Here is a 23,449-nt window from a genome sequence, read left to right as displayed (position 1 = left end):
ATTATACTTGGTAAACAGTTCAGACTGTTCATTATTAGTAAAGGTAGGTAGTTGCATAAAAAAACAGACAATTTACAGCCTTACGTACCGAAAATTTGACCAGCCCATAAAAATCAAGGGTAGGACAAATGCCCCCCCCCCCCCAATGACGACACTGAATCTGAGGTAGTTAACTAAATGACGACTAATAATAACACGTTTTCTTGGTTTTTGATAAAAATTATTTATAAACTTTTGAGTGTACTACAAACAAATTTATTTCAACAATTAAAAGCTTAAACGACTGCAAAATGTTTATTGTCCGATACATCTTAGTTTAACACAGACAGTTCCTCTGGTAAACAACTTTGCTGACTTATATTACTTAATTAAATTTAGAAAACATGCAAGATTGTTTATAAACATTTTTCTCTTTAAAGTCAATAATCTTAATAGTTTAAGTACTAAAATTACAGCCGAAAAACAACATGTTTTCTATAAACATAAAAATTTAACACGAGATAATACACATTATCAGTTATGCAGGCACTTGCTAAGCCATTTCCGACTATATTTTAATAGCAGAATTTATTATAATGTTTAAATAAAACACTAAAATTGTATTGTTAAAACAATATAATAAAACATGTTTTTAAATGTATAAAATTGTGAAAACTCTAATTTTGTTTTATGTATATATTTATAACCTATACAACAGTTGTATAAACGATAATAATTTGTAATAATAAATTGTCTTCTACATATATAAAAGACCAGCATATATTTTAAAAGCACAGTTAAATGTCAACCGATTATAATAGTTTTTGAATTTTTAGGGAAATAAATTTTGTAGGAACTATGATCCCTTTTCTCATCGAATTAAGTACAAATTTCAAGTTTAAGGTAACAAGAGATTCAGAAATAACAATTTTTAACATTATCCTTGCTTTTAATACTGGATATTATAAGTACTGTGTTAACGTCTAATCTGTCATAAAATACTTTTGTAATACTTCTTAAAGGTTAAGTAATTTGAAAGGGGCATAGGTTGGTATTCAAAAAACTAACTGGCATATCACTGGTGAAATTGGCGCTTACTATACAATTTAAAAATTTAAACGTGTCAAATTTTAAACTGGCGTGTAGTTGCCGCTTGGTTTATAAAAGAATTGTCCTCGCAGTAAACGCCTAAACAGCTCTTTTCTCAGCAACCTCTTTTCCTTGGCCAATTTCTTCAGGACTCCTTTGTTCTCCATAGCTCGGCGGGACAAATATGGTAACACTTCGTTCACTGGTCCATATGGTATGTACTTATAGGCTGAATATCCAGCTTGGCCTAGGTGATTTAAAAATAGTTATTTTAATAACAGAGTAATTTAACAATAATAATAACATACCCAGAGGGAACGTAATGAAATCGCACATGCCGAGCAATTGACCGAAGCAGATCACTTTGTCCTCTGGAGAGATTCCAATTTCATTCATTCTGATAAGCGAGGAAAACAAAAACGAAAAATTTGAATGAAAACTTAATTTTAAATTAACAAGTTGGAGGTGGTTTTCATAAGTGATGAGTACTGTGTTTTGTTTTATTGTTTTGTGCAATATCCATTCCACGTTATATTCCAGTTATCGCTTGTATTTGTTGACGTTGAATACGTGTATTTTAGACACTATTCTATGTGTCTCTGCAAAATTTATCAAATTAACAAAAATAGCCTAACCCTAACTAACCTCGGTTTTTTATTTGTTACCTAACAGAACTATTTTGCACATCACAATGTATATAAGAAATCACAAATATTCACATATTAGAGGGATATCTGTATTGTTTTATAAGACTGTGTGTAACTAAAAAACGCAAATCATTTTTACTCACTTTGAAATAGCAAAGCGAACTGTATCTTCATTGTGTGAAGCAACCATAATTCCAATTTTATTTGGAGTGTCACCCTTGTCTTTGAGATCCTTGATACGTGTTAAGCATTCTGTTAGAGTGTCATGGTACAACTTGGTAGTGGCATCGTATGACGGGTTAGTAGGATCAGTATAACCTAAAGCTGCAGCTCTTGCTCTTTCCTGAAGAATAAATGGTATTTATGCAATGTGAAACAATGTTCTTGATGATACTATTACATGGCAAAAACAACCATTTGAATATAAATTATCAGTTTTTTCAAACTAAGTGTACTCTTTTATCTTTCAGACAGGAATTGAAAATGTTTTCAAACCAAAATGTACACTATTTGTCATATTACAACAAACGTTGATTAAAATTATTAAAAGTATCATAGATAGATTTTGCACTTGTAAAATAAAAAAAGTTATTCAAAAATATTTTGAAGTTAAGTTATGCCTTTTAGACCAATATAACATTTCGTTTCAGTAACTTTATTTTGTATTGTTCCAAAAGGCATAACCTAACTTAGAAATGTTATTATTTTTCTTCTTATTATTTTTTTTTTTTACAATTTCAAAATCAGTTAAGCTATTAGACTATTAATAATTATCATCAACGCTTGCTGTAGTTATAACAAATAGTGTACATTTTGGCTTGAAAACGTTATGAATCCCTGCTTTCAGATAATAAAAATGTTATTTAATTTTTTTTAACTAGGAACTCTATAACACTGGGAACTCTATAAATAGAATAGTTTCAAATTAGGCACCAACTAAAATACCAATGGCATGACCTGACACATTTTCAGTGAAATTAGATAACGTGTAAAACTGTTAAGTGGTTTTTATAGACAGTATAAAACCATTACTTTTATAGATGATAAGAACCTAATTATAGCTGTAACATTACAAAAGGATCTCAGAATAGTCATTAAAAATTTAAAAAAACAACTACTTTGCATGAGTGTTTTATTTAAAAAATAAATTACTTGATCAATATAAGCGCCTCGCACAAGTTTTGCTCCAAAATAGAATTTTTGTCTTTTAGCTTGGTTTAGATCAGTCTTAACTTCATTAAGCGTATCTTTTAGGTAACATTGATAAGTGTTGAATACAATAGCTTTTTCAGTATTGTACTTTTGCATTAATTCTAGTGTCAATCTAGAAATTGCAGGCTGAAAATAAGTTTGTTCAGCATCAACCATAAGACGCACATCTAAATCTCTGGCAGTCTAAAACAAGAAAATTGTATTACACAAAAATTAATTAATTTTAAATTGTATCAAACTTAAAAAAATCAGGAATTTCAATATTCTTACTTGAACTAGAGTGTTGAGACGTTGAACCATGTTCCGGAACATTTCCTCTTCTTTTTTTGATAGCTGAGACAATAGTCTTACCATGCGACCCTCTTTTAAGCAGGGTACTCGGAAGGTCTCACATAATTCAGAGTTTTCATTTAATAAACCACTCCATGGGAATAAATGTATGACACTGAAATCAAACATTTATAATAATAAATATAATAAACCTAGTCTATATTATATTATACCCTTGGCTATCTTTGGTGACTTTTTCCAAGAATTTTTTTGTATCTTTGATACCAGCTTCAAATAAACGCTTGTCTAACTCTTCAAGAGTTAGATGTTGACCAATAACGTTTCCCTTACCACCCATCAGCTCACTAGCCAATGAACGAGCTCTCATTATAACTTCAGATAATTGCAACTAAAATTCAATTGAAAAAAATAAAAGTATTCACAATTTAACAAATGATTGCAATCTCAAATATAATCAATATTGAATTTACAGAGTGATCATTTTATCTTGAACCATTCAATATGTCTCATAGGGTTTAGTAAGAAATTAAAAATTTTAATCATGGCGTTTTTATACAATGTGATCTTAATTATTTTTTGTTTTAACCTCCCTTTATCAACTTTTAAAACTTAAATGGTAACATATATATTTTATTAACTTTAAAATTAAGAATATTTTACTAATCATTTTGACTGGTTGATAACCAGTTTTAAACAAATATTTTTAAAGTTATAAGAGTAAGCGCGGTTGGGAAAATAATACAGATAAAAATAATACTACACACCACCTTACCTTACCTTTAACATAACTTTTCTCTTCCCCCAAAACTTAAAACTTCAATAACTTCAAAAATAGTTATCCAAAACTGGTTATCGACCAGTCAATATTTTTAGTAAATAGTACATTATTTTCAATTTAAAAAGTTAATGCATTACCATTTAAGTTTCAAAAGTTATTATACAAATAACTAGTTTAGGAGGGTGGATAGGAACAAATAAATTTGTGTAAAATTGAGATGACAATATATAAAAACACTGAAAAAAAAAAATCCGTTATTAAGTAAACCCAATGAGATTGAGTGGTTCACGATAAAATTATCACCTTGTATTACAGGTTAATAATTATGATTTTAAGGCAAAATTTATACCAAAACAAAGTAAGTTTATTACAGATACACATTCTTTTTTGTGCTAAAAAATTTTAATTGAACGATTTCATCTATATAAATGTTATTTCCAAATCACTTAAACCGTACTACTATTACGAAATTAAAAAAAAAAGTTTCATATAAATTAAAGGATAGAATTGGCTATTGTATATTTAATCTATAAATTTGCATAAGTTGGCTAATTTTACTGACTGATTAGGTTAAATAAAACATGAACTATTATCAGAAAAAACGAAAAAAGAACAACGCGAAATAATTGTAATTCAAACAATTATCCAACTAGGAAGGCTGGTTTGAATAATAAACCATTTAGAGTTTATCTGGAAGACATTAAAAAGAAGCGATAGAAAATAAGCAAAAGGCCTAAAACATACACAACACAATATAGGCCAATTTATCGACCGCCGCTCGTGCATCAAGTTTTAACTGTCTTTATTATAATAGCTTCACATAGAATTATTATTATTCAATTACTTAATGTTACGTTTATTATCGGCGATTAAATATCATTTTATGTAATTTTGTTATAGTTGTAGTATACTAAACGAGACACAGACAATGGCTGGCCACCAGTTGGACAGCGATAAGATGCTACAATGTGTTTTTGACTATTTATTTAAAACGAATCCTTAGGAATAAATTCAAATGGGACAAATGAGAAAACGTGCGATGCTCCACACAAAATGAATTAATACGTCATGACCCCCACACGTAATCATATGTTCTCTAATGCGTCGAACAACTATTTAAAACTTATCTGCTGTATTTAAAATTGATTAGGACCGCTAATCAACATTTTTTAGACTAAATTAGTCCATCCAAATTAGTATCAGTCAAAACTCATAACTTATGTCACTACTTCACATAGGTACCACGTGTATTAAATGTAAAAAAAAAAAATATTACCCCTCCTTCTTTTTTAATAACATTGTAAATCAATTATTATTATTACGACTGCCGTTATCGTATTCGATAGTCGGCTGACAGCAATGGAATTTCGTTTTTCCAAGTACCATTTAATAATTAGTATGGATTAGTTTAATCCATTTTACAATAGGGTATAAACGCTAAACCCGATCACTGATACTAGCGATAATCGTCACCATATTTTTTCTTTTAATAACACACAAAATCTATTAAAAATGTAGTTTTTTTTCAATAAAATATTTAAAGCTTAATAATTTTACTTCATCGCGCATTTATAAAGTAACCATAACAAAAATAATGGCAAATTTCTTTTTTTGTAAAAAGATTATAGGCGAATATTAAATTGATTTACGATTTCATTAATATTAATTATATATTACAGCTGGTGTGCAGATACTAGATAGTAATTTAATATTATAATCTAGAACTTAAGTGTTTATTAAACAAGGGGTTTACTTATACATTTTACGTTTCTAGATAAATGTTAGTCGTTACCGCGATTTGTTAAAAAAAATTATTATAATAGATAAGGTTGTTTTCTGCAAAAGTTAAATTTAATATTTTTTATTTATTATTTATAAACGTTTTTTTTATCTAGACCTTGCGCCTTTCCACTAAACTACTTGCGTGTCATAAGTTGCACTTGCATATTATTACACTTTAGTTTAAATTCAAGGTTTTTTTTAGTTCAAGGTGATGTAATAATTTCAGATCCTCGAAATCTGCCTTTAGTAACGTATTACATAACACTAAACTTTTGAAAATATCATAAATTATATAAATTTAATCTATTAATACTTATTACTCTAAAATTGTTAGTAGCAGATTAGTTTATAAACTAATTATAGACACATAAAACTTTTCTGAAAAATTCAATAATTTTGGGTGATATGATATATAAAAAATCCGTAATATTGCACAAAAGTAAATGCAGTTTTTTCATTTCTTATAACATTTCTTCACGAAAAGGTTTTACTGGTTCTCCCCATCTCCCAATAGTGCATATTTCTTTATTGTTTTTTCTCTGGGTTAGTAAAACTAGGAGTTACATTATTATAAATAAAAACTATGTTTTACCAATAGCTGAGGACGTCCGAGAGCAGTAAGTTTAATGGCAGTTATTCCTGTTCCGTAAGTGGCACCTGCAACACAATTTACAGAGAATTTAAATTAGAATGTACTCATTAACAGTATTTTGTATTGTCTAAAAGTGTTTTTTTCTCTTGAATACCGATGAATCCTTTTATAAAGTTAAAGCATCCACTTGAAAAAAAAATACAAATTCTAGTTGAACGACAGAAAATATGTTCCTACTTTTATTATTAACGGTTTTTGAAATATAAACATTTAGCACTTATTTTACCTTACTGAATAAGGCATGCTATTAATATTTCCTAATCTTTTGTAAGACGCATATAAAAACTTTGTTGGCTATTAAATAGTTATATTTACAATTTAAATTATTTAAGTTTATCCACTATAAATAATATTATATGCACTATAATTTTTTATTTAGCGTATGATTCTAATTTTTATAATATTATGCTTATCGGGTTGTAAAATTATTGAATAGATTATCGCCGGCTATCGAGTACAACAGCCATTAATGAAAAATTACGTTATTAATAAAAAAAAAAAAATGAGATAAACATCTCGATAATGACGAGATCTTTACCTAAGTACGGACGATAACATTACAGTAGTAGAGCAACCAGATAACAACAACACTATACTAGACTAGGTATTCATTGTACAATAATCGATGGCTATGGGTATAATATGCAAGCGATAAATAAAAAATAATAACTGTTAGTCGACACATATTCTACAAACTGCAGTTGTTTTGCAATAAACACGTTGAAGTTTAGAAGGTAAATGTAAGACATATAAATAATTAAAAATATAATAATTATCTCAACAAAGGTTGATTGCTCACATTGGAAAAATTAAAGTAGGGGGAAGTTTTTACTTTAAATGTTTAAGTACTTTATTTTTTTACCCTTAGAAAAACACCGCTTAAAAAAATGAGTATGAGTACCCTACGATTTCTGAAAAAATAATTGGGGTACTCAGTCCTCCCACGCCCCTCCTTTCCAATTCGAGCACTGGGTATTCATGTAACAACAATAACAACCATCACACATTAAGTAATATTTTTATACCTAGTTTTATTAAAAGTTTAATTTCATTTTTTGTTCTGTATCCTATGGCAATTCGGATTCCGGATAGTCAGGATAAAGCTGTTTCTCTCTTACAAGTTATTTAAATTGTTATAATAGGTACTAAAACAAATGGTTTGAGATCCAAACAATTTTTAAAAATGCATCAATTTGTTCGTAACTTAAAAGCTGCTTTGGAGTTATCCCAAAAAGTGCAAAGTAACAAATGTCATTTATCGAAAAATCTAAGAATTTATTACATCATTCTACTATCTGTCTTAAACATAAGGAATATTTTAATCTTAATCGCTTAAAATACCAATTTCTATTATAACACAAGTGTTCACAGTACTATCCTGATTAATTGAATTAATCGATATCAAATAATCCAGATAAATATTGTGTTAGGTTTATCTTCAGCTTACAAATGACTTACGCAGATTTGAATGAACGTTCATTTAAGTGTTAAACAAATATTTAAAAACCGTGTGATAACCACTCCTATACGCAATTTAATTTACAATGTTTTGTATTTAACAAATAATAATTTTTAAAAATTGCAAGTCGAAAGGATTAACAATCAAACAGCTTATAGAATTTAGAAAGTATAAAATGTATCAGAAAAAATTGTTTGATCAAATTACTACATTATTACACTCATAAAGATAACTTAAGTTAAATATTAAACAATGTCCAAGGATTTAAGAGCACTAGTGTTTTTGAAGAGTATAGTAAATAGTGTACAAGTGGATGGCACATGCCTGTTAAACTTAACATTATTTATTTAGATTGTAAAAACAAATAAAAACCTACGAAAAAAACAACAAAAATTAAAATAATTTGACAAATATTAAGAACGTCTCCGATTTTAGTTTTTACTAAAAGTGAATATTTAAATAAGTGTAAAATATAATTGAATAATATTATTATTTTCAATTGTGTTATGAATGTGACAAACATATAAAATATAAATATAAATTTACGTGATAAACAAATAACTTTTTTTTTTGCTTTCCATTACTATTTCTTCATCTCAGTATTACCAATGAGATGACGTACAGCTGACGGAGACTATTTTTAGTTACGTATGTTTAGTGAAAATAAAACTAAGCCAAATTTGACAATACTGCTTGTGTACACTCCCACAGACATAGGTCGTCTGCTTAGCAGTTGGCGTCGTGAGCGAATAAGGATGGTAAAACATTTTAAATTTTCTGACCGCGACAACATATAAATAACAACAACATGCAACGCGAAGATAATTAAGAATAGGATAGAAAAGGATTCATCGACTTACCTTCAGCTTTATATTATTAATTTTACGAACAACACAAATCACGGCAGGGAGATTATATCATGTAAACAACTTTATGGAAATCCGAACATAATATAAATGTCATTTGCTGTCCAGACAAGCTATTTTTAACTAATTTTACTCCGAGACTCGAGTGGCAGTCAAAAGGAAGTGTGAAAAGAGCTTTAGGAGAGCGGAAAAAGCGATGATATATCTAGAATTCTCAGCATATTGTACACTCAAAATTTACCGAATAATAAAATACAATATACTCTGTTCATCATCGTTGTAATTTTGCATACGCTAAATTGAACAACAGTCGGACGGTATTTCGTTATTTAAACAAAAACTATTAAAAAAAACACAATAATTAACATAACATAACATAATAAATAGAATATGAGTAGGTCAGCCAGTAATCAGCCATACTTATATCTATTAACGCTTATGTAACCCGACATAAATCAAACAGGTTCAATTACTCTTGTACTATTTATTCATTTCGATTTACTATATCATAAGACGTAAAAAAATAACTTACCGGCCACAGCGGCTAGACAATCTTGAAATACTTCGACGTTGCGTTCACATGTAGCTTCGTTCAAGTAAAAGTAAGTACGAGCACTCTGCACTTTGTACCTTCTGTCCGCAAATTGTTTGTCTACGTGATACTGGGGAAGAGATCCTCCGATTTTCTCCGCTGAAACAGTAGCTGTTCAGTGGCAACAACCCCGAACCCACGAGAAATACATGTTAGTAGGTTCAATCAAAACAAGCACAAAATTAGTTAGGTACTAATAAATTAGTGTATTAAATTCATAAAAAAAATCAACGGGAGATTGGAAATGTTGCTGAAATTAAATAATTTAGGGTTGGCTACATTATTTTCAATAAGCTTCACAAAAAATGTGTGGAATTCTTCACAGCGGTATTTCGAAAACTTTTACAGGGGATATTGAAAGGACATAAAACTTAGCTTGACTCTGGTGGCTTCTTAATTATTTCACTTCTAGAAGAAAAGATACTGGGAGTATTTATTTATTTAAATTCTTTACGTATCACAATATTATATTTTTTTGTAAGAATGTTCTAAAAAACTGCTAATAATAATAAAAAAAAATGTTCTGATAATGTAATGAAGGCATATCGAACACAAACAAATATCAATAAACAAGTAAAACTCGTAAATTATAGCTTGCTAGGAAAAACATCATCACCAATGATCAAACACTTATAATTTCCATTAAATATTACTTTCATGTATTTATAATCAACTTATATTACTGGTTTACCTTCTTTTTGTTCAGCAGTTTTGTCTTGTTTCTCTATTTCCGATAAGCTTGACCTACAAAAATAACAAGTCAAAACTATGTAATGAACTAATTAAAAAAATAGTAGGCACTTAAACTAGCTTATATATAGCATGATCAATAAACAACATGTAAGTACATATTTGCTCAAGAGAAATAGAAAAATCAAAGCTAAATATGTGAGTTTAAAATGACCACGTCATCAATATAGGTAAATTTATAAAAATAAATATACGAGTAGGCAGTGTTTCTGACGACTCGAGACTGATTACTAAACAATTAAATTAACTTAACGCTTAATTGCAAAATGTACAACAATATAAAAGACAATTAAATTCAATGATATTTTGTCAGTCGATTTTACCGTAACCACATGTCATTAGTCAAGAGTACTCGGTTGTCGCTGTCCGTCTACAAGGCTTAAGTTCGAGAGTTCGTTCATTTAACACCTTGTAGTCTCTCCTCTTTCCTCGTGCACTTGTCTTGCGATTCGTTCGCACAGTGCACATTCCTTTCTTAAAGTACCCGTGGCTTGCGAATCGTTCGCACCTCGTACTTTATCCTTCCTTCATCTCTCCAAGTATTCGTGTCTTGCGATTCGTTCGCACCTTATACTTTCCTCTCCACACACACGTGTCTTGCGATTCGTTCGCACCGTGTGTGCTTACATTTCCTTAGGTACTCGTGTCTTGCGATTCGTTCGCACCTTGTACCTATCCTTTCTCAATCTCTAATTCTTTTTAATCCAGTGTAAACAACGGCTCTTCGACATCCGCGAAGAACCCGGACGGCAATCCGTTACACTCTAGTGCTCTGACAAGTGCCAGTGCCAGTTCACCACCAGTGTATACATCGACAGTCTAGTGTGTTGTTTACTTTCTTTTTGTCTTACGACAATACATAGTTTAAAGAAATCAATATGTAATCGTTTACCTGCCAATTCTTTTTTTAATAGTCATAAATTAAAATGGACCCATCGTCTTTAAAAAACATCCCAAAAAATAACAGAATTTTTAGGTTTCAACTTTGATAAGTCTTTAGCGTATATAACTAGATGATACATTTTATAGATGTGTTCCAAGGATGAAAATTTAAAATATAGTATCAAATTTGCTAATAATTAGGTTTTTTTTTTAATTAGTCTAATCAGTACAAAACAAATTGTTCTCAATATTCTAAATATATATTGATTGGAACTGTAGAGAATACATTGTGCGTGACACGAATACAAAAAATTAGTTTGTACAACGAAATTTACAAAAAAAATACGCATGTAATTATAAGTATTTTTAAAGACCATTATACCGAACCTCAAAATGTAATCAAGTTTATTGCTAAATGATTTATTTATCTAGCGCTCAAATATTCCTTTAGAGGTAAGTGTCTTTGTAAAAAAAATATGTCAAAGTGTTAAAGGTCCTATTTTTTTACATAAAATATCTACATTCTACTCACACAGGTCACACTACTAATTAAATGAACAAGTAGTCTAGGCAATAGTACGATATAAGTTAGGTAACATAATAATAAATAAACATATTTTTTTATAACCAGTTTGATGCGCATAATATGATCAAAGTAATTTTACAACGGTTGGATTATTTTACTGGGAAGGATAAATGAGGCGCTTAGAATGCAAGGGGTATAAGTGACATTTTTTAAACTTCGTTTTCTGGTTATTTTAGTTACTTAGCGTATAATTGAGTAAATTTATCAATTTTTCGTTTACTACATTGTACCTAACTATGCGTACTTTCAATATTGGTTTTATAAAGACTCGTTATAATTTTATTTATTACGCGCTTTTCTTTTACTCACAAACACGTACGTACTTACGTTTGTACGGATATTTTTTAAATCTTTCAAAACTAATATAACCAACTTTCCAATATAGTAGAAGGCTGAAATTTAACACAGACACTCATTTTGGATGACAATACAATGCTCCGTCATTATATTGGGCCCCGAATATCCACTTCGTAAATGCCGGGGGGGGGGGTCAAATATGGGGATCATTTCACTAAAATTTCATGTGTTTTTCAAATCTTCCAAAATTAATTTAGTCATCTATTCACAATTATTAAGTACCTTTCATAGGACTAAAAAATAAATAAATAAAAAAAAACTTTTAAAAAACACGATTTTCTATAAACGTTTTTAATTTTTGATTAAAAAGATTTATTATTTAACAAAGTCCAAATTTATTGAGTTAAGCATTATGAAATGTATGTATCACAGATTAATATTAAGCCAAATTTTAATTACAAAAAAACTTACAATATAAAACATTATCTGTAATTTTATTTGGTAAATTTATTAGGGACTTTGTTGAATAGGGTCCATTTTTTTTTCTTTTTAGTCAAAAATTAAAGATGTTTAACATTATTTAACATTTTAGTTAATTCTCGGTTGTTTTCAAACTAAACTGACATTTAAAATAAAATGTGCTACAACTGATTGGTAAATTGTTCTTGTTGTAAAATTATTTTTTACTTTTTAGTTCACTTCTTTACTATTTTTTTAGAAAAGTTGTTTTTTTAATTTTTTTTTTATGCATGGAACAACTTTTACAAGTTAATTGATTTTTTTATGCAGTTTATAAATCAGGCACCGAAAGTACTTTATAGAGCGAGTTAAAAAGTTCACTCCTTTCTCTTTAAAATCTTATGAAAATCAAAATACGATACGCTATACATTTTCCAAAAATAGTCACTTGTTTAAGTTCAATTTTAGTCATAATATTACTTACAGACTTTAGACCGAAACAGTCCCACAACACCCTGCCCTCTGTATTTATAATGCGTAGATTAATTATTGTAGTTTAGATAAAGAAAGTGACTCAATAACGAACATAATTAATTACTTTGTTTAAGTATACATTTAAGTGGACAAAGAATAGGTAATATGTACCTTGTATTGCATATGAAGGGCACAGGGGAAAAACAGTAGTAGTTACATTATGAAAATTTTGGAGTATAGCAAAAACAAAGTATGTAAATTCCTCTCCCTCTTACATAAGAACAAAAAAAATCACATTAAATGCTTTTCTAATAAAAAATGTATTTATTTAAACAATCTATTGACATAAATAAAAAAAATTAATGGCATAAATTGAAAAAAAAAATGTTCATAATGGACAACTACCGTTTTTCTCCTGTGCCCTTCATATGCAATACAAGGTACATATTACCTATTCTTTGTCCACTTAAATGCATACAACTATTAAAATTTTGTGATTTTTTATTGGTGCAAATTGTAATTTGCACCAAGCTACATTTGCTTACAAGCTAAGCATTTCAATGTTGTTTATAATGAATGCCACAAAACTAATTTTTACCAGAATAAATACACATATCTGTTTACAATTAAACACTGTTAGAGAAAAATTGTATTATATTGAAACTGATGTTAAAGGAACTTTAGACTAGAATCTTAAGTTGTAAATTAATAACAATCAAAATAAACAGTTTATCATACATTATATAATTATAATAGTAATCTATTATTATTAATTATAATAAAATGTATATCATACTTACTCAACTTCTCGTTTTTCTGCTTCCTCTTGACTAATATCCTCTTCAACAGAATAATCCAATATTGGTTTGACACCAAACGACCTTAATCTCTTTAATGTTGGAACTATACGATACTGATCTTCACCAGCAACAAAATGACCATAAAATGTCAGTTTCATTATTAGAGTAAATAATTTTTCACCAAAAATAGCTTTACAGACTTTCATGATCTAAAAAATACATAAATGAACAATATAAAGTAAAAAAACTCAAGAAGGTTATGTAATTAAATTTGACAACTATTTTCCTACCAATTCATTTATCTTGAAATATGAGTATTTATGAAAATTGAATTTTACTATGGTTGTTTCATGAATACAAAATTACTTTTTTCTTGGAGGTCTGGGCAATACAGTAGGATATGACTGTTAATTATGTTGGATACAGGATATTTTTTTTTTGCATAACTAAGTTAAAATTATATTTTATTAAATTTTAATACCTTTAAATATTAAGACTTAAGTTAACCAACTACTTCCCATAAACCCTGATTTTTCTTAATAAAATGCAATTTTGTTTTACTTTACTTCTCTAATTCTATACAGATTACAATTAAAATCAAATTCTAAACATTTCAGTATTTAATAGCCTTAGCTTGTTTTTAATAACCATCAAGATATGACAGTTTAAATATGTAATAGTTTGCATACTTTGTTATACAACAGATAAAATATGTTAATAAAAAATACATATTTTAGGTGATTATAATCAACTTAAAACAGATTTAAGCCTTGATAAAAAATGTATCATTTTGTCATGACTAAAAGTAGATTTTAACAGTTTGGAATTTAATTATTAAAATTTAATTATATTATAAGATGAAGTTTTATTTTAAATCAGACATTATAAATTTCATAAATTATTCTATTAATAAAACAAAACAACTTGGAAATTGAGGCTAAAAATATTGGAAATCAATTTAAAGAACTATATTTATATTGAAGTTATTAACATAAGTATTTAGTTTCCTCTTAATACTTATCTTTTTTTTTTAAATTATTCAAATTAATATAATCTTGTAGTTAAACTTTAATCAATTAATATAAATTCGAGCCTAAAAATTTACTTCTCGTCGAAGATACTAATAATAAGGATAACTACATCCTTGTACTTGACCCTGAAATTATAAAACTATGATCATATAAGTGTAACTCATACTTAAACACAGGAAATTTAAAATAAATATTTTATCATTTAATAACCGTTAAGACTACCTGATAACCTTTAATTTTAGAATAATTAACATTTGATACCATAAATCACATTAGTACTAGAAACTGTTTACTAATTATTCAATAAAAGAAGAAAAGTAAAATCATATTATTTTTTAATTACCTACTATAATTTTCCATAATAAGAGTACATAACACTATAGATATAGACAATTAAACTTAACAAGGCATTAGGTAAAATTGTTATTGTCGAGAGTTATGTATAGTGTTTGTTGAATTAAGTATCCAAATAAATAAATAAAACATACCAAAATTAAAATTAAATAAAATGTTTAATCAGATGTTTCTTCTTAGCACTTTTGACATTGTAATTTGTGAATGATTATACAAAAAAAATTAAGTTTAATTTTAGAAAGTCTTAAATCTTTTCTATAGAGGCTAGCATTTTTTTATTTATTGTAAGACATTACATTAAACTGATTTTAACACATTTTTTTTAGATAGATTTACCTAATGTTGAAGAGGGTATTGAGTATTAGTTTAGCACAATATTAAATTAGGTATGTGTGTAGGATATATATGGGTTTCATGTGAAAGTGGATTTATATCATTATTAAAATTTGTATAGACATTGAATAATTAAATATATTAACTATTAATTTAAACAATCAATTAAGTACCTACCGGTAATCAGTAATGCAATAAATCAGAGTGAGTTAGACCGCAAGGTCTTTAACTTACATACAGGCCTCATTTATATACAACCCTGGGATTAATGAAAAGTAATTGTTCTCAAATTAACATGTGAAACAGTTATTCAATGTCACAAACTATTGGTTATCAATAAGGTTTTTACCTGCATATTATTCTCGACAAGATACGAGGATGAGCAAAGCTGGTACACTAAGTAAGCTCGAAAAACTTCCCAGGTGGTCTTGCTTTTGAAAGCTGCCTCTGGGTTGGCAAACGATGTGTCCAAAGGATCCCATTTGGTTTTGACACTGTCAACAGTTGCCGCAATGCTGTTGTTTCTGCGCTGTTGCTGATCAACCGATTGTGATCCATTTGAAAGCGATCGTACCAGTTGAGCATAAACTTCGTTCCTGATGGGTTCTTGCAATAAAAGTCGACTGCATTTACGAGATGTGGATAATTTCAGAAAAGCCATTTAACACGGACACTCGGTAGAGGGATTTGTCCCTTTTCAAACTGTTTTAGAATAGCTCTATGTTAGTGATATTATTACTTTTTTTCTTTAAGTCTGGCGATGGGTACTGAACTAGCGCTACTGGGTCGGTTGAGGCCAAAAGGGTTGTGGACGGAAAATGGACTAACGATGAATTATTAGATAGCGCCGTGTCAATTTGGACCTCGAACACACTGGCACACGGAGATTGTGGTCTGTGAAGTCAGCGGTCAGACGCAAAATCGAAGATTTCTACGGTGGCGCGGCGACGGCGGTTCGAGCTAAACCAGAGAATCTATAACACGGCGAGTGCTGGCGGCGGAGCAGAAACCACAACGCGCAGCAGCGACGACACCAGGGAAAAAAGGATTTCTCGCAGTAAAGTAACGTGTATATATATGAATGTTTTGGTGTATTTATCGGACTACGTATGCGCGTGTCCGTATGCGTACAACAATAAATGTATGTATTATCTAGAGTTGACAAACGCGCGCACGGTCGGCAGCGGATCGGCCAGACGTGAAGCACGGCTGACGGCGTTAAAGCGCCGGTCAAAAATTAAAATGTGTTGCATACGATATGTCACAGTGTTGCCGCCCTTTGCTCTACCCTAATAGCGATCTCGTGTATCGGTGACACTGGAAGTTACTATTCACTATTCAGTATTCTCCCGTAGAAATAAGAACTGATAGTAGGTACTATAGTACTATAGTAGATGTAGCGCTCTGGCTCGTGAGGTAATGTGGTTAATTCCCTTCTGATTTCGGTGGTTTGGTCACAGAATAGATAAAAGTTTGGTAGACTACTGACCACGCCATTTTATACTTTTTTTGGCTACTCAATTTTGAAAACAAACCAACCCAAACCCACAGAAATCAATAATATATTATCTTTATGATTTATCTGTGCCCAAACCCAATTAGGTACTATAGGCTTTTAGAAAAATTTAAAATCCTTATATCTTAGATTATTTACTTAATGATGTAACCTTAAAATAACTTTTTTTTTAAAAAAAAGATCAGCGGAGGTCGTCCTGCATTGGCTGTTTATAATGATTCTACGTATAATAACTATGCGTCACAGAAAGTCGTTTTTCGGTTTTACGTTTGTCCTCTCTGAAAAATTTGAGTGCTGTCCATTATGAAGTATCCATAGGCTAAATCACACATATATAACATTTAAAGGTAAGATTAAGGAATTTATCTCTAGGATTTTTATTATCTCCTAGATTGATGGAATTATTTACTAGGAAGTCAATGCAATATAATATGAAAAAAAAAGTATATAATATATACTTCTTTTACAATATACTATATTATATAGATAGCTTTAATTAAAACAAGATAATATATTTCGTTATTATAATTTAGATATATTTTATACTATTTTTTATAGAAGTAATTAAACCAAAAACGATTTATACCTATAAAATTATTTTTTTAAACTCGCGGTATAAAAAAACGAGATCCTAATATCATAAATGTGCATCAATTATGTGTAAATCATAATTTAGGATTTGAATTTTCGAACTTCTATTGTGCTAAGATCCTATAAATTATAATAAAATATAATATGTATAATACTATTATGTAGGTACTAGGTAAGTAAGTATGCAGTATAATACAAAAAAATTGACAAGTATGCAATAGCATGTCATAAAAATTGTGTGATTTTAAATAGGTAGGTAGGTTCATTGTTATCCCGCTGTTGTCAAGTTCTTCATAAAAAAACTATAAAAACACGGAAAATTCTAAAAATTGGATTACATTTACAGCTAGAATAGCATAGGCCTTACCCATTTTAGATCACGGTCTTTAGTCTTCTGTTTTATTCATATAAGACCGTGCCTAAGCCCTCTACCCTAACGCCTTAGATCAATGTGTAATAAATAATAATAGACGAAATGGATGTTGGTTCTAGCCAATAGCTAAAAAAGAATAGTGAACGATAAAATTAAAATTTACTTGCTAAAATACAGCAACTGCCTATTGTTTTAATGAGATAAAGACAAATATCCATTATCCGGTACTCAGTATCGACTTGGAAGCTGTTCCATGACAAAAATTATTTAAAAAACATCATAGGCATAATCAAAGATATTATTTTGTAATCATGTGTATTTGCCGATATCTAATCATTGATAATTTAAAATTTGGCGGTTAAATATCAACCAATGGAATGAGGCGAACTATTGTAGGCGTGGTGCGCAAACTTTGCTCAAATACGTATGATTGCATTATACCTATTTATTTTATCATGAGTAATAGTTATCTGTGAAGGAGTGATTACAATGTCGAATTAAATTATAAATATTTCATTATTGTTTATTTGTATAAACATTAAACATCAAATAGTACAGTAAAAATTTAAGTATTTTATATTTGATTTTTAAGTAGTATTAAATATTAGAAATTTATAATTATTAAAATTACTTTATTAGTATTACCTACCTACCAATGTTTGTTATTATCATAGTATAATGTCCCAAAATTTAGAAGTTATAGATTGTTCTGATGATGAAAATTATGGATTTAAAAAAAATCAGGTTTTTATAACAGTTTGTTTATATATTCAACATGAATAATTTGTTGGATCACATATTCTTTAAAATTTAGGTAAACGAGTGGTATCCAGAACCATTGGAAATATATAATTTATATAAATCATTAGAATCTGGAAATCCATCATCATTAAAGTTAGAGTGGACATGTCCTGGACGAAGAGAGCTCACACCTGAAAGTAGTCGAGCTTCTCCAAAAATTAAAATTGAAGAGTGTGAAATTTCCGAGTTAATATAATGCCTTTACAATTTATTATCAAAACTTAAGTGTTGATTGTATCACTTACATTAAACAATTTTTAGGTCAATGGATCAGTCCGATTTTGATTTTGAAGATGAAATGTCCAACATGAATTTAACTCGTTTGGATTGCAAAAAAGAATTAAAAGGAAGTGCTAAGAAGAAGACGACTAGTCTAGATGCAGTTCTATCAAACATGGCTAGACATCAAAAGTTGGATAATATGCTTGATGAAAAATTTGATTCATTATAATTATAATAGTTATTATAGATGATATATAGGTAAATATAAGTTTTGAACTTTCTATTGCTAAAATTTCAAATATACAATTTAAAAATATTAAAATGTAATGGTTACACAGTGCTGAAATAAATGGGTAGATTGGGGGGGGGGGCAAAAAATCCAGCCTATTTCTTGAGCTAGCATGATGCCATTAGATCTATGTATTTTTTTTTATGTATGATGTCTTTACTCATATTATATTGGGTTACTGACTGTGTATGAAATTCCACAGTAGATTAATACCAGTCACATAGTAATGTATACAATTTTTTTATGTTAATAAAATTTTAATAAGCTGCTTAAAAACATCAAATTTATAAATTTATACATAGTAAATAGGAAAATATTTATGAGTATAACAGCTTTTTTAATAATAGCCATTAGCTTGATACCTATAAACTATTTACTAAATGATAACTAAAATAACTTTAATAAAATAGCAAATAATTCAATTATTTTCAATTTATCGAGAATAAATTTGTTTTTTTAAACAAAATTTAATTACATTATTTAAATTTAAAATGATAAACAAATTGATATTATGTAATTTAACAAAGATGATTAATTATATTTATTTTCCTGTTAAATAATTATTACATTTTGGATACTGGTTTGATAACTTAGCACTACCATACAATTTACATTTTATAATACCAATAATTAAGTAATTATTGTTATTAAGTTATTACTTCCATAAATGTGTTTGTATTACCAAAAATATTTTGTTCTTATAATACTTTTATTACATACTATATTTTAATTTTAAATTTTTCACTTATTATGCAATTATAAAATAATATGTTATTAAAATATAAATGAAGTATATTAATGCTATTGATATATTCATAGACTTTTGTTTTGAACTTTATAGTTAATGTCGGTAGTTAATGATTTGATATTTACAATGTCAAGCTAATTAAATTTATTTAAGTTTCATTTGGGATATTGAAATTTACAAATATGCTTTATTTAAAAAGCTGGCACTGAAGCTGTTTTTCATGAATTTTTGCAAGTTTTTAGAAACATTAATTTCTTGAAAACTACATAACCCATATAAATGATTCTTTTTTTTTTGGAGACCCATTCATTAAAAAATGAAGAAAAACTCAATTTTTGGTGCTGATGAAAGAAATATACATTTCATTTTATATTTAAAATTTTCCCACCTCTCCCACCATTATTTTTAAATAAACGAGCACAGATGGATCTCCTACCCCCAATTTACAAGAACTTGTGAAACTGATCACTCAATCTTTCTTAGATCTTGAATAAATATACCTTAAATGGCAAAGACCTTGATTTTACAGGAGATGTTTGTTTCTAGTATACTATTACATATGAATAGTCGACCTTAACAACTTTAAAAATTAGCATTCTTGACTTAAATAATATTTGTTATTGCATAACATATAACATAGAACTGAGAACATAATTAAAAAAAAAAAGTTACAGTCCACTTAAAGCCTAACAGCTAAAATTATTATACATGGAAATGTTTTAGCCTGCTGGCTCCTCAATAGTGATTATTTCTGATCTATAAGCTCCTTGCAATTTATGGTGATAGTATAGTCTTAATTATATGTTCTGACCAAACGTTTTTTAAATACAATTTTTCTCTGATAAAACCAATATAATATAATATACTTAAATTTTGTGATGAGTAATGACTGTAATAAATACTAACAAATCTATTAATAACTATAAATTATAAAATGTATGATAGTGAAAAGAGGTTTTATTAATATACAAATTTTAATTAATTATAAATGCATTTATTTAATTTTACAGTAGATCAATATTCTAAGAGCAATGGAACACAAAATAGTTTCATCAACCAAAAGCCGCTTGGGATGTTCTGTATGTCTCAAAACAAAGCCATTTGTTGATAAAAAATTGAAGTCATCTGATAGTGTAAAATATGAAAGGAAAGACTTAATAGTCTCTAATAAAAATGACATTAAAAATTCTTTTAAGACACATAAAAATACTTCAAGTGTAAAAAAAAAAGTCTCTGAATGTTATTGTAATCAAATGCAACAGGTTTATTCTGATCCATTACCAAAATTAGTTTGCTCAAAGCAATTTAATAAACCAAATCTCAGATACATAGAAAAGGGTTGGTTAGAAGATTTACGAGATTTCAGACAAAGAAATTGGTTTGATTGTCATGCCAACCCATATTCAGTAGCTATTGATTTGGTTGGATTAAATGGAAATTATTCTCTTTGTAAGTATTTTTTTTGTTAACTATAAAAGTTATTTTACAGTCAAACATTCTCTGACACTATTTTGAAAGGGGTAGACTATTATACAATAATACTATGTACATTTACACATTTTATGATTAAACATATGATAATTACAAAAGAAGTTCTTGGGAAAGGGAACCTTCTATTACCATATATGCCACATAATATGTCTCCAATTAACGTTGTATTAAAAATGTTAGACTATATCAGGTCACCCTGCAGATTTTTAATGGAAATATGTTACTATTTTTAAATATTTTAACATAATTTCCATGGATTAGTGGAAATATGTATAATTAACTTATCAATTCAGTTCAAATGTATTTTATTTAATAAAACCCCTCCACCTACCCCATTCATCTACAAACTTCCTTGATAATTCCCCCATCACTCGTCTAATGAGGACCGCAAATAATGACCCTTCCTTTTCTTTTTATCAACAATAATTATCTTTTATAATAAAGTGTAATGTAATGTAATAATGTAATACTATATACATATTGTAATTTGGGTTTGACCCGTAAAATAAACAAAATAAATAAAACAAACATCATATTATGTACACAAACAGTAAATCTCAAATTTTGAGGTGCACCTCATGCAGCTATGACATCACAATTCGAACAAAGTTAAAAATGGATTTTCATAACTGACTTAAGTATCAATATTACCTTGGTTCAAATGTTCATTAATAATTATTGCATATATATTTTTTATTTGTTTGTTAATAACCATTAAACATAAATAACAAAATATTAAGAGCATATTTTATTTATTATTATAATAATAATTATTATTATTGTTATTATTATCATTACAAAGTAATAGTTTATTATTTAAAAAAATGTATAATTTTTTTTTCTTTTTAGCTAAATTAAATGAACATGGATATATTCCAAAGAAAACTGCCCATAAATATTTTGATGATATATGCTCCAATTTTATTAATTCAGAAATGGAGTATCATACTTGTAAATTAAATTATAGACATAATGAAGAAAAAAATGGTCAAAAGGAGTTATTTGTAGGTACATTTTTACAAATATAAAAATAACGTTTTTAAATCTCATTTATATGTTACCTAATAATATTTATCTTTATACAGATAAAAAATTGAATACACGTGAATTGCTACAAAAAAATTGGATTCCGCCTTCATCATCATTTCATCAACTTCTATAATATCTATAATAATCTTTTTTTTTTTGTGAATGATAGTTTGTCTGCAGTGACATACTAAAGAGGGTTTAGAGTTAGCAAACGCTTCCCTGAAATTTTAATTTATAAAGTCTTGTATAAAAGTTAATTGGTAGGTATTAGATTAAATATACATAGATAGACTAGAGTCATATAAAGTACAACAAATGTTATGATACATAGAATGCTTTTATTATAGTAAATCCTTAAAGTTCACTTACTATCACTATTTAATATTCAATGTGTGCCACGGTTTGTTCTAATAACTTCCAATAATAATTTCATTATTGTTTTAGCTTTTGATTATAAAACAAAGGTCATAAAATTAAATCACAAAAATGTCAAGAACCCTGTTATAAATTTTGAACAATTGAAAAAACCGATCTTGAAGTATTGGCTTCAATTGATGTTGTTTATTTCTGTGTGTATAATATCTTTTTTTTTTTTACAGTACTTTTACTTTTATAAAGTATATTGGTATCATTGTGTAACACTTATTTTTAATACAATATACCTATTTAATATTAAATATATACATATATTTATATTAGTAAACCATATACAAAATATGGTTACACTACCAAAAGGCAAAATACAAATATGTTAGGTAGCTTAGCTTATAAGATATTGATATATTTATTTTTATAATTATTGATTTTCATTTTTAATTATGTCTTAAGATTTCTATTTGTATAATATTAAATTGTATTTTTTTTTTCAATATTAAAAACCACAGTCTTTGGGATTCAAAGTTTATCAATATTATACTTATTAATCATGTTCTTGAATATAATTTATATTATGGGAAAAGCTAGAAACCAGCTAGCACTTAATAAGTTAATTAATTCATTTTAGATGTAATATTATTTTTAAAAAACCGATGGTGATAATAGGCAGGATGATCTACTAACCCACTTTGGCAGTTTGG

General features: G+C 28.1%; 2 protein-coding genes across 4 annotated transcripts; one reads left to right on the top strand and one right to left on the bottom strand.

Moving 5' to 3' along the window:
• Positions 1-198: 198 nt before the first annotated feature.
• LOC126841725 (proline dehydrogenase 1, mitochondrial) lies at positions 199-16,485 on the bottom strand. 3 transcript variants are annotated; one of them, XM_050578336.1, is made up of 11 exons: positions 15,663-16,484; positions 13,596-13,804; positions 10,039-10,091; positions 9,288-9,446; positions 6,371-6,435; positions 3,431-3,606; positions 3,198-3,372; positions 2,868-3,110; positions 1,859-2,058; positions 1,377-1,465; positions 199-1,315 (listed from the first exon to the last, which is right to left on the bottom strand). In XM_050578336.1, the coding sequence occupies exons 1-11, from the start codon at positions 15,972-15,974 to the stop codon at positions 1,110-1,112; spliced, it is 1,887 nt and encodes a 628-aa protein (XP_050434293.1). In that variant the 5' UTR covers positions 15,975-16,484; the 3' UTR covers positions 199-1,109. The 3 variants fall into 3 exon arrangements, with proteins under 3 accessions (XP_050434293.1, XP_050434292.1, XP_050434294.1); XM_050578335.1 differs by having other exon boundaries at positions 9,288-9,458; positions 15,663-16,482; XM_050578337.1 differs by lacking the exons at positions 199-1,315; positions 1,377-1,465 and adding an exon at positions 1,472-1,667 and having other exon boundaries at positions 9,288-9,458; positions 15,663-16,485.
• A 1,790-nt stretch (positions 16,486-18,275) lies between these two features.
• LOC126841795 (uncharacterized) lies at positions 18,276-20,987 on the top strand. The gene is made up of 4 exons (XM_050578452.1): positions 18,276-18,537; positions 18,608-18,780; positions 18,856-19,074; positions 20,864-20,987. Exons 1-3 carry the CDS (start codon positions 18,472-18,474, stop codon positions 19,043-19,045), a joined length of 429 nt encoding a protein of 142 aa, XP_050434409.1. The 5' UTR covers positions 18,276-18,471; the 3' UTR covers positions 19,046-19,074; positions 20,864-20,987.
• The last annotated feature ends 2,462 nt before the right edge of the window (positions 20,988-23,449 follow it).

This window comes from Adelges cooleyi, unplaced genomic scaffold (assembly GCF_023614345.1).
Source record: "Adelges cooleyi isolate 19-005CV unplaced genomic scaffold, UGA_ACOO_1.1 ACOO_flye_CR_arks_rails_tigmint_CR_PRNA_41, whole genome shotgun sequence".
Lineage (NCBI taxonomy): Eukaryota > Metazoa > Arthropoda > Insecta > Hemiptera > Adelgidae > Adelges > Adelges cooleyi.
This window is presented reverse-complemented; position numbering and strand designations above follow the sequence as displayed.

Coding starts and splice junctions, on each gene's coding strand:
- LOC126841795 (XM_050578452.1), top strand. CDS start 18,472: ATGTCCCAAAATTTAGAAGTTATAGATTGTTCTGATGATGAAAATTAT. Junction 18,538..18,607: donor ATGGATTTAAAAAAAATCAG/GTTTTTATAACA, acceptor TTTAAAATTTAG/GTAAACGAGTGGTATCCAGA. Junction 18,781..18,855: donor GAAGAGTGTGAAATTTCCGA/GTTAATATAATG, acceptor AACAATTTTTAG/GTCAATGGATCAGTCCGATT.
- LOC126841725 (XM_050578335.1), bottom strand. CDS start 15,974: ATGGCTTTTCTGAAATTATCCACATCTCGTAAATGCAGTCGACTTTTA. Junction 3,607..6,370: donor TCGGACGTCCTCAGCTATTG/GTAAAACATAGT, acceptor ATTGAATTTTAG/TTGCAATTATCTGAAGTTAT. Junction 1,316..1,376: donor TTTCATTACGTTCCCTCTGG/GTATGTTATTAT, acceptor TAAATCACCTAG/GCCAAGCTGGATATTCAGCC.